General features: G+C 37.5%; 1 protein-coding gene across 1 annotated transcript in view; it reads right to left on the bottom strand.

Annotated features, from left to right (window-relative positions):
- PAPPA (pappalysin 1) overlaps positions 1–16,327 on the bottom strand; it is a 263,111-nt gene that overhangs the window by 15,202 nt on the left and 231,582 nt on the right. Inside the window, exons 19-21 of the mRNA XM_074292900.1 lie at positions 15,236–15,345; positions 10,087–10,158; positions 1,570–1,668 (exon numbers count right to left, since the gene is read on the bottom strand). Coding sequence (XP_074149001.1) covers positions 1,570–1,668; positions 10,087–10,158; positions 15,236–15,345 — 281 coding nt within the window. The remainder of the gene's footprint in view (positions 1–1,569; positions 1,669–10,086; positions 10,159–15,235; positions 15,346–16,327) is intronic.

Raw genomic sequence — 16,327 nt, 5'->3', positions numbered from 1 at the left:
AACCCTCTTTAATAGTAATGTATTTCTTCTGTTAATTATTTCCAATTTATCTTGTATATATCTTGTTTGTGCATAGTCACTTGCATGTTGCATTGCCCTTGATATTGTGAACTCTTTCAGAAAAGACCTTTTTAAGGCCTTTCTTCTTTCTTTTCCCCTTGCTCTCACCTGACACAATGCAATACAAATTAGGTACTTAATAAATGCTTGCTGACTGACTAAATGCAATTGCTCACATAATAATGGCCTCTTTAAAACAATAGATTACAAATGGAGTCTAGTATCTTTATAAAGGGAATAAGAAAAGAGTATCAAGTCCATTTGGACTTCCAAGAATGGCAATACTACGTAACATCTTCAGTCTCAAGGTTAGAATCTAGAACATTACAATAATAAATAGAATAGAATTCTTTTCCTTGCAAAGTCCTGTCACCTCATCAGTACATTTTCTTTTCACAAAATCTTAATTAGAATCAGAGATACCAAGACCCAAAGATACAATGAGCCATTCCCAAGTATAACCCCCTCATTTTACAGATAAGAAAAATACCTAATGTCATAAAAAGTAATAAATAGCAGAACCAAGACTGGAACTTGGAAACCCAATTTAAAATCCAGGAAATCCAATATTTTTGTCACTATTCCATAGTACCCCTTTCAGATCGCTTCTTTCTGAATGCTATCTGTTCCCAGAGAAAGAACTTTTGGTGTCTGAATATAGACTGAATCATTCCTTTTTTTAAACTTTATTTTTCTTGAAGGTTTTTTATTGGGGGGGGAGAGGTTATATTTTCTTTTATAACATTACTGTTATGGAAATGTTTTGCATGAATACATATATATATAATCCTATAGTGAATTGCTTGTCTTCTCAATGAATTATTTGGGGAGGGAGGAAGGGAGAGAATATGGAATTTAAAAGTTTTAAAAATGAATGTTAAACTTTGTTTTTATATGTAACTGGTTAAAAAATAAAATAATAAAAATTTAAAAAGAAGATCTCTTCTTTCTGGTTCACCTCATCCTGAAAAGGCTTGTGACTTTTAGTATTTTGATGTTCTCTCTTCTTCATTGCTGCCCCTTATACAAATTATTTTGGTTTTATTTGGTCTCTATTTTTTCTTCAATCTATGAAACCCAGGAATATAAAGTGGTCTTAAATTAGAACTGAATATTAAGGGTTTTTGGGGTGCACAGGTTTAACAATTGATTAAAACCCCATTTATTTGGAATTCAGGTTTCTAATAACCTCAATTTTCTAGAATATGGCTGCAAAATCAGAAAAATGAAAAAAAAATCTTAGCAACCAAAACAGAAATCACAAAGTCCCAACAAACCCCATATATTTTATTTCGTAGGAATGATTCTCACCTAAAGTCTGTTAATTCTTACTTAATATACAATCCTTTTTTACCATCTCAGAACAGATTAGAAACAGCAAATTAGAGAGCTTCCCTAGCTAGATTCATTCCTGAGCCCCAGGAATGAGGCACATGGGAGCACCTTGGGGTTTTAAGCAAGGGATTTGGGGAGTGGTTCCTCCAAGAAGGAGAAATAGCCCTTACTTACTTTTTTTGTCTTAACTGTAGAGGCACAACAATCGCCCCCATCATAGTTGCAGAAGGCTCGGTTGTTGATGGCATCACAGTAGTTATCTCCCATGAAAGGCTGTTGAAAGGAAGACAAAAAATGAAAAGGGTCTTAAAGGCAGTGCAGGCTGACTTGGACAGCCATACCTGGGCATTGCCTTGTGGTGAGCTATCGCCTTCTTTCCTAACTACAGGAGTGCCTGAGATCCCTCAAATCAAGATAAACTCCTAAGGTACCTGGGCCAAGGTTCCCAGTCAGTTCAAGAACTGAAAATAATTGATTCCTTCTTCCCTTGTGTGTATGATGTCTTTTCTCAGATACTTCACCTCTACTATCAACAGGGAGCTGAGACTCTTAAAGGGTTACCTATTACTTATGGGGCAGGCAAGGCTACAGCTCCCAGAGGGCTTCCTGAGGGGAACTTCAAGATCTTTTTGGTTGATAAAGTGGACTAGAAAACATCTAGATGTAAGTGGGTAGAGGAAGGAAAACCAAAGTGAAAGAAGGAAGTGGAATGACTCATTGTTAAGATCCAAGGTCAGCCAAACTGTGGAAGAAGGTAGTGGGAAGGCTTGCAGCACTCTTGAAAGTTCAGCTTCCTGCACCTGTCTCTTCTTCCTATTTATCTGCTTTGGATTTTGTTTTCTTAAAGTGGTATGTATATAGGAATCTTTACTCCAGATAGAAACTTTTGCTATCAGGTTAGTAACATCAGGGCAACTGGGAAAGTCAAAGACAGGAGAAATCAGTAACTCAATAATAGCTGAGAGATTTTATAGCTGAAGAATATTAGTAAATCTGCCTTTGAATATCAGTCAGAAAGAATAGGGGCTAAATCAAATAAATGACTGTCCTTTCCCAGAGATAAGTAAGGAATTTTTGGGACATCCTGGGACTTGAGTTAGGAAACCTGAGTCTAATTCCTATTAACATATATCATCTACCTAAGTGACTTTGGGCAAATCATTTTACCTCTATGAGTGTCTATTTTCTTAATTTCCTTAGTTGACAGGATTGTTGGGGATACTTTTTTTAAACTTAAAACTCTGCAGAGATATGATTTGTTATTTTGCAGATTCCTCCTAGGTTGTCAAGAAAAATGGAAGTATATTACACGAATAAAAAAGTGAAATACAGAGAAACTGCATCTAATTGAAAGAAGAGTCTGATAATATAGCAGCTACCTGGTGCTGCCTTATAAGTGGAATAAAGAAAATGAAGGGGAAGATATTTAGAGCACTGACTCAGGAGGCAGAGGACTTATATTCAAATCCCATTTCTGAGTTTATTTCTTGTGTAAACTGAACCACATCTATCTTCAATGTCTTTAATTTTCTCAATATTTTAGACTAGATGACAACTGAGGTCTCTTTCAGTTCTAAAGCTATGATCTCATGATCTTTGCATATATCTCTATCTATATATAGTCTAAAGACTTCACTTTGAGCCTCAGTTTCCTCAAATATGAAAAAAAGATAGTTGGGTTGGATTTAATCTCCAAAGGTCCCTAACTTTAACTGTGTTGAAATTCTATTTTTAAGGGTTAGATATATTCAGAATTTGAAACTTCCAGTGTTTTCTAGTGCAATCCTGTTTGTCACATAGAAGATAACACTCAAGCAAGGTTACAAATACCGTCATAGATAGAATTTGTATCCATGCATGTTTGTCTCCATAACCAAATGTTCTTTCCCTGTTTGTACCATCCCCACTGCTATTTTGGGGTCAACTAATAATCTTTTAAGCAGGGGAATTATGTAGTTATCTCAGTGCTTTAGAAATATCTGTTTGGCAGATATGCAAAATATATAATGGCAAATAAGTGAAAATTAAGAGTATATGTGTGCATATGTTTATCTGCTTCTCAGAATAATGTTTTTAAATACATAAAATACATAGGATTATTTTAAGAATATTGAAATGTTATTGTTTTAAAAATTTTTTAATTTTTAAATTTTTTTAAAAAGTTCATAAATCCCAAATTAAGAGTCTTTGCTATATGTTACCCTATTTGTCCTACCCTTGATGTTACAGGGAAAGTATATGGTACCATGGAGGGAAAAAAATGGCCTTGGAATCAGAGGACCTGGACTTATATCCTTCACTCTGATATTTATTTTTTGTGTGTGTAATTTTGGGAAGATCACATAGCCTCCATGGGTCCCAGAGCCCTCTTGTGTAAAGTGAGGGAGATGGATTAAATGACCTTTGAAGTCCTTTCCTACACTAGACTTCAAAGTTGCCAGGGGATAAAGAGCTAAACCTGAAGCCAGAAAACTCTATGTTCAAATTTGATTTTAGACCTTAACTTTCTATGTATACCTGAGTACTTCACCTGCCTCAATTCCCTCAACTATAAAATGAGAATGATAATAATAACATCTTTCCTAAAGGGTTATTGTGAGGAACAAATAAGGCAATATTTGCAAAGCACTTAGCACAGTACCTGGCACCAGAAGGTGCCCTATAAATGCTTCTTCCATGCCTTACCCCCACTTCCCCAGACTTCTAGTCCTGTGTTTTAATAGTCTGTATTATAAGATCCCTTCTACCTCTAACATTCCATGTACTTGAATCCCTCCCAATTCTAATACTTCTTTATGGACTGAGTTCTATTCCAGCTCTAATATTCTATGTTTTCAGTATTAGTACATCAGCTTCAGAATTCTAGGTTCTTTGAGATTACCTTCCTATTCCAATGTTTAGAGTGAGCTCATCTATAGACATAGCCTTGATTCCTATGGCTGTATTTGACATCTCTCAGTGGGTTTTCATGAAATGGCTAGGCTCTCATTAACCTTGTTGACCCCACTTTTTCCTCCCCCAAATCTCTCAGGACCTACTACTACCAGGTCTCTTTTCACTACGTTCTTCTTGGTGTTTAAAGGAAGAACAAGGATTGACCTTTCCCCTAGAAATCTCTCTAAGGAAGGATGAGCTAAGAAACTATTCAGACCCTAGAGCTATGTGAGTGTGTGTGTGACTGAATGACAGGAGAATTACTTGATGATTGCATTATTAAGTTTATATTATACCAGATGCACCAGAGCCAATCAATAAGGGCTTCAGTTCTCTTTTCCCCTAAGGGGACTGCTTCTAGATTATGGCCTAACATATATTAAGGAACCAAAAGAGTTGTATCCCGGGACCTATCCTGGGAATGAAAGGAGATGGTTTGATAAAAGATTATTTTATTTTATAATAAGATAAGATTATACTATACTCTTTTATAATAATAGCCATCCTAATTTTTATAATACTTGACCATTTACAAAACAACATGTAGTAGACAGACTGTTGGATTTAGAATTAGAGAATCTAGATTTTTAATATTTGTTTTGCCATTTACTACTAATATAATTTGGATAAATCAACCTCTCTATGTGTCTCAGTTCCTTCCCTATAAAATAAGGATGGGGAGATGAATCTTTTTCAGTTCTGAATCTGTGATCTGTGTATTTTCTGCACAATACCCCTATGAGACAGGTATTATATGGTTTACTGTTATTTCCAATTTATAGATACAGAAATTGAGACTCAGAAAAGTTGTGACTTGCTTACAGTCCAAAGAGTTAGTAAGTAGTAGAAGGACTCAGACTCAAAATCCAGTCATTTAACTTTTAGATTTAATACTTTTTTTTTTTTGGATTTATACTCTGATACCAGTGAGGAATCAATTTTACAAATGACATTGATAAATAACAATGAAGGCCAAACTTGATGGGAAAAATGTTGTGTTAATTCTTTCAGAAAAGGTGCAACTTTTAAAAAATGTTAATTTAGCCATTGGATGCCAAGGAATCCAAAGAGAGGTATGTCTGTGTATAAAACAAACACGTCAGGCATATTGAAGTTTTACATGATATAGCAAAACAAAATATATCATTAAAAGAGAGGAAATAAAATTGCATTGCTTCATCTAGTTCTATATATTTCTTCATATTTGGTATTTTATGACACTATGCCCTGCCATTGCTATATGAAAATTTAGTCAACTATTCCTCCTTTCATTACAACTTATTAGTTGTTTCCAGATTTTCTTTATGTATGTCAAATAAAGTATCTAAGAATATATTTATACTGGAGGGAAAATCCAGCTCAAATGAAGTAAAATGAACTAGAAATAACTAGTTCTTTCATATTCCAGGCAAAGAAAGGGACTCATAGAAAGTGTGGTATTTGAGCTGATCACTGAAGTCAGCTAGGGTTTCCAAGGGTCTAAGATGAACAGGGAAAACATTTTAGACAAGGGGGGATAGCTTGTGAAAAGGTCCTGAGTTGCAAGATGAAATGACATGGATGGGGATCAATAAGTCAATAATAAATCAATAAAGAGAATGTGAAGGGAAATAAAGCATTATCACCCAGGAAAGATGTTAGAGCCAAACAGTAAAGGATTTTACAGCTAAAAGAGAAGCTTGTATTGAAGTAATAAGAAATTACTGAAGCTAGGTTTTTGTTATAACTACTTGTTATAATTGTCTTCTTACCTCACTGACCAATCCTTTTCAGCTTCTTTTGTATCAATCTTCATTCATGTTTCTGCCATCCCCCTGCTGTTTGGGGGTTAATCAATAATCTTTTAAGCAGGGGGATTACATAATTATATTTTAGAAATATCACTTTGGCAGCTATGTAAAAAATATGGTGGCAAATAAATGAAAATTAAGGGGATGCCCATCAACTAGGGGAATGAATGAATACATCATGGTATTGGGTTGGAATAAAAATGGAATGGAATAAAATAATATTGTGCTATGAAAAATGACACAGGATGATTTTTATGAACTGATGCAGAACCACAAGAACAATTTAAACTATAATGGCAACACTGTAAAAACAAATAACTTTGAAATATTTAAAAACTGTGATTAAACATTATTCCAGAAAACTCCTACCTTTTTAAAAGAGAGGTTTTGAAATAATATGTAGAAGAAGGCACAGACTTTGGGACATGGAAAATATGAGAATCATTTTGATTTAAAATTCATATTATTATAAGGATAATTTTTTCCAGTGAGGAGCAAGTGGCATAAAGGAGAAAAATTCTATTATTATTAATTTAAAAAATAAAGAAAATAAAAATAAAATGAAGAAAAGCCAAGAAAAGTGGGAAAAAGTAATGAATGAAGAGGTAAGCTTCTAGAAGAAAAGAGAAGGGATGTAAATCAAATCACTAGTAGAAACTGGTCTCAGCAAGAAGAAGCCGGCACTTCTGCTAAATTTAGAGATTGTAGTAAAGGAGGAGAAAATAGAAGAGTTGATTTGAAGTTTGGAATTAGGGAGAAGAGGGAGATTCTCTAAAAGTATTCTTATATCTTTGGGGAATACATCCTCAGTTCTTTTAACCAATCCCCATTCATCATGACTCAAGAACTTTTCCCATCTTGCTGTCCTCCCCTGGACTGTGTTCCAGTTTAAAAATGCCTTTTCTAAAATGTGGCACCCAAAACTGAACATAATACTCTCAATGTGGTCTGACTAGGTCACAGTAGGGACTGTCCCCAACTTATTCCTGGAAGCTATGGGTCTCTCCCTGAAGCCTGAGATCACATTTGCTTTCTTATATACTACTTCACCTTTTTGTGACACATTGAACTTTGAGACCAATTAAAGCACTACCATAATTTTTTCAAGCAAGCCTCTGCCTAACTATACCCATCCAGCCTTGCATTTGTGAAGTGTAGGTTACTTAGCTTTCAATCAGACAAGCTGTACTGGTCAAGAGATATAGGGTAAGCTTTAAAAAAGAAAAAAAAAAATCAGACTCCAGTAATTCCAAACTGGTCTGTTAGGATCTATTGTGACAGGGCCCACTTGCTCTCATTTTCCTGCTCACTTTGTCTCTCAGGAGCTCTGGAGGGCCACTACTGTCCTTAGCACATGTCATCAGGATGGGAGAGGAAAAGAGCAGTAATCTCTTATCAGTGTGCCGGGGAGATAACAATCAGAGCATGGTCAGGTGAGGGCCTCCCTGAGGCTACTAGTGCTGAGTCAAAGGAGAGATTGAATTCTGCAGTCGAATTGTCCAACTAAACTGCTGATTCAGCCGTCTCTTTAGCAAAGGGATGACAGGAAAGGGAACAATACATGTGAAACTGAAAAAAATAATACAAAGCATTTGGATAACTCTGGCTTTTTCCTAAAACTCTGGACTAGTCACAGTTGTTGAAAGGGATACCAGGTGACTCTTTGCTTGGTTAATTTCTTTTCTGTACCATAGTGGATAGATAGCAGAACCAGAGAAAGGGATGTGCAAAAAATGATGACCGAAGTTGTATATCTGGGCTCTGCTCCTGAGATATCACATGGTGTCCTTCTGGAGGATGCAGTTATGTATGTTTTTATTTCATCTCAGAGTTTTGAGCTAAAAAGACCTTTAGAAACATTTATCATATTGATGACGATATCTTATATTAACAATGGGATTTAAGCTTTACAAAAAAGTTTCCTCACAAAACCCTGTAAAGTTAGTGGCCCATGTTGTTATGTTCTTTCCACTTTACAAATGAGATATGAAGCCTAGAAAGGCTAATTTATTTATTAAGTAGCTGAGACAAGTTTTGAACACTGGTTCTATTAACTATAAGTCCATTCCTCTGGTTTCTATACAAAACTGCCTCTGAATCCATATCCAAACTTTCCCTCCATTAGAACTGAGGGATTCAGAAGCATCCTCTTTGATTTTCCTTTGATAGTATAGGATGGGTATTTGAATATGGCCTTTTGGTAATCTCTAGGGGTAAATAGTAAACTCCTCCAAAATGAGCCTCACACCATTCCTTTCTAATAAGGAGTTCATTAACCAAAAACCAAAAAATGACTAGAATTGGCCAAAAGAAAGCCTTGGAAGAGGTAAAACTTGACTCATGGTTGTTTATCTTGATGAGTCATTATATACATTAAAGAACTATGAAACATGGTATTATGAGAGTTTGTCAGCCTTCCGAGATGTTAACCAGAAGTTACACAAGGATTTGCAGACTAATTTGTAAGGCTTTGGAAACAGTCATTCTGTGTCTGGTACTAAAGGTACCAAGGTAGAGATGATATTTTTGAAAAATGATTTCTCCCTTGAAAGAATTGGTATCTCTTCTTACACTGTTAGCTCAATAGTCTCTCCTGATAGAAACTCAGGCCAACATCTACATCTGTCTCTTGAGGGAATAGTTTTAATCATCTTATTTCTTGAAAGTTATAGAAGAACTATACCTTCCCTTATTTCCAATTTGGTTGAGGTTTTGCAGATTATCATCAGAAACTTGTATCCTACACAACTGAGGGCATCAAAATACCCAGGGTGGCTGGATCAACCATCCAGTTATAGGTGCTTGGAGTAACTTTTTGAAATGAGATGGGGATCAATTTGAGAAAACAAGTATTTCTGTTCCTATTTGGTGACAAAAAAAAAAAAAAAAAAAAGACCAGAGATATTTCTCCTGATCAACCCTTTTAAAGTTGTCAAGGCTCCTATCTGATGATCCCAGAAAAAAAGAGGAATTGCATGTAATTGTGTTCAATTAATGAGATCATCCAAATCAGCAAACAACCTCTATTTTCCTTTCACAAATCTTTTTCCATCAAGGTTTATTCCCTCTGTAGTAGATATTCATCCTTCATTGAAATAAATGTCTTCAAAGGGGATTAACAAAATAAACAACTATTAAAACAGACATACTATGAGCATTTAACTTTTATACCTTAAGAATCCAGAGGGGTCAGAGTAGAATCATAGGGTTGGCAATAGGTTTTGGAGGTCATGAGAACCTGTACTAGTTCTACTATACTGCCCTTCCTTCCAGGGGAGTCCTCCAAATTCTGCTTAAGTATGAACAGTAGCAGGAATTTCCCTACTCCATAAAACAACCTATCTACTACTGTATGGCTCTAGATGTTCAAATATTCATTGGCATTAGTTCTTCATTCTGCAGTTACATAAATTAAGTTGGTTTCTTTTTTGAAATGAGAGTGCTGTAAATACTTGAAAAGATACAAGTCTGGGAATCTCCCCTCATGTCAAAGACAGGTGATTAGTTCATAGCAACCAAACTGGAAAGAACCCATCCATCCTAACTTACTTATTTTATGAAAAAGCAACAAAAGAAATAAAATGATTTATAGCTAGTTAAGAGAGGCAATGGGGTAGAGGAATACATAGAACCTGGACCTGGAATGAGGAAAACTCAGAGTCAAATACTGACTCAAATGCTTACTAGCTTTGTAACCCTAGATAATCACTTAATTTCTGTCTGCCTCAATTTTCTCATCTGTAAAGAGGCATAGTAACAGCACCTATCTCCTGGAGCTATAAGGATAAGATGAGACATTTATAGACCTTAAAGTACTATGTAAGTGGTAGTTATTTTTGCCCAAGGTCACGCAGGGAGCAAATGACTGATCTGGAATTCAAATCTGGACAGCTTGACTCCAAATCCCCTGCTCTTTTTAGTGATATCTCTTTTTGGAAAGTTAGAGAGTGTTTTCTAAGATACCTACCTCACAGCCTTTGACACAGTGAATCAGAGATGGATGAGGGTACCACTTGAGCCCAGCAGTGCAGACGACTCTCTGAAAGGAACAGGGCAGAGAAAAAGGGAGAAACATAAGACAATTCAGATGAGTTGTCCTTCTGTGTGACTGGACCATTTTCAACCTCCTGACCTTCTTTTGGAATCACCAAGCCTAGTCTCCCTCCTGGCATTTACATGATGTATTAGCCCAGACACTTGCAATAACAAAAATCTTAAGATTAAACTAATATTTGTGGTTCACCCAATGTGTCACAATTCTATATTTCAGTCACAAAAGCGGGGGCAGCCCAGGAGAGAGAAAAAGATGTTTTTTTTTTCTTTTTCTTTTTTTAACCAAAGGCTCAGACACTAAGTAATACAGAAACAGAATCAGAAATGTTTTCCAAGAAGTCCTGTATTATTGCCCAACAAGTTTACCTCAACATGCTGTTGGAGTTAATGAAAAGTAAGTAATATAGTAGTAATAGTAGTAGTAGTAGTAGTAGTAGTAGTAGTAGTAGTAGTAGTAGTAGTATATTAGTAGTAATAATAGTAGTAGCAGTGATAGTATTAATAGCAGCATGTGTATATGTATGTGCATCCCTATGTATGTGTGTGCATACACACAACATACCACACATATATGTTAACACATACATATCAACACACCTGGAGACATAGACACATGCTTACATATATGTGGAGGTATGTATATGTATGTATTTGAGAGGCATCTAAATTCAGGTCTTCCTATTTTTGAAGCCAGCTCTCTATCCACTACACTACATTGCCTTCAACTTCTAATAGCTTGCCCTCTCATATTATCTTCCATTTACTCCACATACATCTTGTATATATCTAACTATGGTCTCTTCTATTAGAATGTAAGTTTCTTGAGATCAGGGACTATTCGTGTCCTTGAATTTTGGTATATAGCAGTGTCTGTTATATACTAAGTACTTAATAAATATTTGTTGACTGATTCGGAGCTCTCTAAATTAATTCTCACAGATTTAATCCCTATCTTCATTATCACTCTCATAGTCCTATATAGTCCAATCCTTCTACACTCCTCACACACATACTGAGTTGAACACCTTAAAAAAATAGTAAAAATTAGTAAAATCATGTAACAAGTCGATATTATTTGCAGTGCTCTATTTTGTGCATCATCTTAAAAGAGATTATTAAAAATAAAAAATGTCAAAAAAAAAGAAAATCCCAAACTCTTCTAAGGTATATCAGTGGAAAGCGTATTGAAATTAGATCTTTCAAAACTAAATTTTAATTCAAGATCTTCTTACTCTCTGTGCCACTTTAGGCAAGTCTCTTTAGTCTTGATTTCCTTTTCAGTAAAATGAGGCAGTTAGATTTGATAGCCTCTCAGGAGCCCTTATTATCCTATAAATCACTAAATTTCAGTTGAAAAAAAAAAAGATGAAGGCTAACTAGAGCATCTCTAAGGTCCTCTCTGATTCTGAATTCTATTTCTCAAATTGCCCTGGTAAAATCAACAACGTAGGACCTCTCCTCTTTTTTCTGAATTTCTTTTATTTTCATGATTCCAATTCCAAAGCCAACTTTTTTTCTCTAAATCAAAAGGTCTTGGGGAAAATAGCCTATTTCACTCTATACAAAACAATCATGGGACATTAATCACATTTCAGGACAAGTGCTTGTAGGGGCTAGAAGGGGGCATTTGCTAATAGTTCAAGCCTTCAAAAAACACAGGGATTAATATCAAGTGGGGACTTGATGGCCCCTTCCCCTCCCCCTGTTTATTTGAGGGCTAATTTAATCCGTCTGCAAGAGAACTTCAGTGTGTTTTTACAGTTTCTGTCATTTGAGGTTTACCTGACGTGGGTTCAGAAAAAGGACTTTTATACTATCTAGATGGGGCTGTTTATCTTTCCGACACTCTTGGATTTTCCACTATTACTCAGGCTCCATGTGCCCCACCTGTCTCACTACAGGGCCCGTCTGTGTGCAGGGGGAAAACGGGAAAGGGGACAGAGGAGAAAGGGTGGGGAGCTAAGAAGGGAAGGCTAGGTTGTTTATCCCACGAGCAAAGTAGACCGCAGAGCAGGCCCCTCAAACGTCAGCTAGTCAGCTACGCTCTTGGTGCTGTAGACAGACATCTGGAATACCACCAGAGGCAGCAAGAACACTTCTGTTTATTGCCCTAGGCATTAAAGCAGGAGAGAACACCTCACCCATGCCCTCTCTCCTGTGAACTGTCCCCCAACACTTTTTATTTAGTCCTTGAAAACAAGCATGTGGAAGAAGCTGAACCAAAGGAAGCAGATAATGCAGAAACAAGGAAAACTAGGTCCCAGGTTGAAACAAAGGAAATTGAGATATAGGGAAAGAAAGATAACTGAGCTGAAAGGAAGGAGACTCTAGACTCTAGTTTCACTTCTGTCATTAATTCATTGTCTGGCTTATATCTTTTGGTGATTATGTCTAGTCTCTCCCATTGAATTGTAGACTTCTCGAAGACAGGGACTATGTCTTATATATTCTTACCACATTCTCTAGCAGAGATAACATCAAAGATGTTCAATAAACATTTATTGACTGACTTATTAAGTAAAGGAAAGAATGAATGAAGCTACATGGAATTTTCACTTCTCAAGACAAGAAAATCCTATTTAGCTGGTGTCACAGATATAAGATCATTGGTACTATAAGATCATTCTACTTGTATGAAACTGAAACACTACGTATTGCTTGGGAGTCAGGGCAGGCTTGATGATTTCTAATCTGCTAAGTCAAAATAGCAAAGCTACCCAGACACTGAATGCTTCAGTCACTATTAAAATAGGATAATGGGAAGGGATATTAGAACATAGAATTTCCAAACTACAAGGGAATATAGAAGAAAACATTTTAGAATGTAGATTACAAACCAATGAAGCTGAAAGGAGCCATTAAGTCTAATTAGTCTAGTTTCTTTATTTTATAGATAAGAAAAATTGAGGCCCATGGAGGTGGTGATTAATGGACTTCTAGCCCAGAGAAATGAGCTAACTTGCTTAAGTTGACCAGCTTAGCTGACTAGACAGTAAAACTAGAACCTGGATTAGTCTTCTTTCTACAATATCTGTCCCCACAAGCTTTTTCTCACTTTTAGAACTGTACCAACTCAAAGCAATTAGAGAGAAATTTATCTTCTAATTTGCCATTGTGCTCATACTCTGAGATTCTAGCCTCACCCTCTAATAGTAGAATAATTTGGCCCTGGGATAGTCTAAGGAACACTTTGGACTGGAAATGGCCCCAATTCTATATTCTCATCACAGGGGAGGCAAGGGCACAGTACAGACCCATATTTTCCCCTGTATTCCTGGAAATCATCAATCTCCTCTCTCACCCTCCTCCCCCACCCCCTTTTCTACCACTTTTTTTTTTCTTCCTTCTGGCTAATGAGGCCCCCAGGGACCCATGGAGGTCTAAAACTCATTACAACTCCCTGTGAACACTGGTATCAATAAAGAAGGGCAGGCCCTGAGAACTGGGTGGGGGCTGGGGTAGAGGGGGTAAAACTCAAGGCTTTCAAAGCCTTGGTTTTATTTTGTTCTAAAATTACAACAAATCTCTTTAATTCCTAGAGCTCCAAGAGGGGCCCATTTGGTAGAGATAAGGGATGGGGAGGGGGAGGGCAGGATTTCCAAGGAAGCTGACACAGGCCTGGCCTGGTCAGTAACATAATCAGAGTCTGGACTGAAGGAAACACTCATGGGACTAGGAAGTTATTGTTCCATTCTGGGAAGGGGAGGAGAAAGGCTACTTCAGGAAATGCTGCCTGTATATGCATTCAGTGTACACACACAGATCCACATGTGTGTATCTGTGTGTATATGCAAAATAATGAAGTAAGGGGAATGGGGGCACAAAGACACATAAGTTTCAGGTATATGGGGCAGTGAGAGTGGGAAGAGGGATCAGTGATTACCTTAGCTTCAGTGTACAGTAATGAGAAGCTCTGTGTTTGTTTGGGAGCTCACATGCATTATATTGTATGATGATAAAAGAAGTCAGGAGGGGGAAAGAGAGAAATGGTAAAGAAGGAAGTCAGTTACGGGGGGGGGGGGAAATAAAACTGGAAGAGAGAAGGGGAGAAGAGGAGCATTAGCGAGGAGAGGGGGAAAATGCCTAGGCCAGTAGATGATGTGCTGAGTAAGGCATCTGAATTAGTCACCTCAGCTTGTTTGAGAAATGGGACACCTTCTGTATGGGATTTTCTGTCTATCCACAAGGAGAATCTGCACTGGGCAGAAAGCCGTTCCCATGCCAGAGTCTCATACCCTCACATTAGAGCCAGAAAAAAAAGTGAGTATGAATGAGAACATGAAACCATAGGCCCCCATGTCCCATTCCATTTCCTTATTGCGGACTTGGAAGGCAAAGGCCCAAATCCCATGGCATCCTCCTGCAGCTCTTCAGCTTGGATCCCTATAGATATAAGCTTAGAGCTAGAGGGAGGGATACTGGTAGATGAGCAGCCTCATCTCAGCTCCTTGGGCCTGGATTGAGTTACTCAAGGGAGGGAATACTTGGAAGCTCCAAAGCTGAATCCTCATGAAGGGCAGAAACATAAGCCCTTTCCCCAAGATTTTCTCTTTTTCAGGGACTATGTCAAATCAACAGGTATTGACTGCTCTGCACCCAGTTCTATGGTATGTACTGTGACAAATGTTATATATTTTTTTAAGGTAGAAATGTTTTTGCCTTCTAGAAGTTTATAGAGAATCAAAGAATATAAGAGCTAAAAGAGACCTTAGACCTTAAAACACAAAATGTTAGAGTTGAAAGAAATTTCAGAAAATTGAATGTTTAAACATAAAACATTAGGGCTAGAAGGGAATTTCAAACATAGAATATTAGAATACGAAGTATAGAATGTTAGATCTGAAAGACTTTCATCAGAGAAGGAAAAAGCACGGACTAGGCTCCAGGACTCCCAGGCTAGTGCTCTTTATATTGCACCAAGCCATCTCACTAAATGTTAGCATATAATTTCTCATTTTACGCTTCTTCTGCTCAGGCAGCTAAGCTTCATTCAGGTCTAGCTTTCTGCTAATGAACCCAGGAAGCCAAGGGGTGGAGAAGGTTAGGAGCTGAGAGCCACTCACCTCCACTCGTGTAGGGTTCATCCAGTGGGGGATGTCCCGCAGGGTCATGTTTATGGGCAGAATGATGGATTCACTGTTGTGGTCCAGGCACGAGGTGGCACACTCCGCTCCTGAACAGCCGACCGGGCAGAAGAGAAGAGAAGCAGCAGAAAGGAGCAGGTTAGATCTCCTGCCATCTCATCAGTCATCACAAAGGCGCACATAGGCTCCCCTTTCTTTCTGGCAGCGCAATTCCTGTGGTGAGCCACAACAGGGCCCTTTACCACTCCATGGGGAGATGAACCTTATGGCTCCACCCCACAAGGGTTCTGACCACCACGCCCACAGCATGAGCATGATGATCAAAGACACTTTTCTTGTGGGATCTCCAAGTAGAACAAATGGGCTGCTGTATGAACTGAATGCCCCAGGGGGGAACAAGACTGGGGGGGGGGGAGTAGGAGGAATGGTACACAGTCTCCAGTGTTGCACAGAGCAGTAGGAGGAAAACTCTTGTCCAGCAAAGGGTCATTCAGATTTGGTTTGAAGATCTCTAGTGGGGGGAGGGGGATATCCATACTTAGGCATCCCATCATACTTTTGAACAGATCTAATAGTTGAGCCTTTTTTTTCTTCTTTATGTTGAATCAAAATTTTATTGATTGATTGTAATCTGACTAGTGGTGCTAGATGGCATAGTAGATAGAGCATCAGATCTGTATTTATCTTCATAAGCTCAAATCCTACTTCTGACACTTGCTAGCTGTGTGAGGCTGGGCAAGTCACTTCACCCTGTTTGCCTCAGTTTCCTCATCTGTAAAATTAATTGGAGAAGAAAAGGGCAAAACACTCCAATATCTTTGCCAAAAAAAAAAAAAAAAAAAAAAAAAATCCAAAAAACACCAAATGGGGTCATGAAGAGTTAGAGATAATTGAAAAACAACAACCACAAATATGCCTTTTTGGAACATTTATTAAAAAGCACTTTTCGCTCTGGAGTCAAGCACAACAAATATAATCCTTCTTCAGGACAGCACTTCAAAAACTCAAAGTCAGTATCATATCCATACTAAATTTTCTCTCCTCCATACTATTCATGTGCAACTCCTACTC

Source organism: Sminthopsis crassicaudata, chromosome 2, assembly GCF_048593235.1.
Source record: "Sminthopsis crassicaudata isolate SCR6 chromosome 2, ASM4859323v1, whole genome shotgun sequence".
NCBI classification, from domain to species: Eukaryota; Metazoa; Chordata; class Mammalia; order Dasyuromorphia; family Dasyuridae; genus Sminthopsis; species Sminthopsis crassicaudata.
This window is presented reverse-complemented; position numbering and strand designations above follow the sequence as displayed.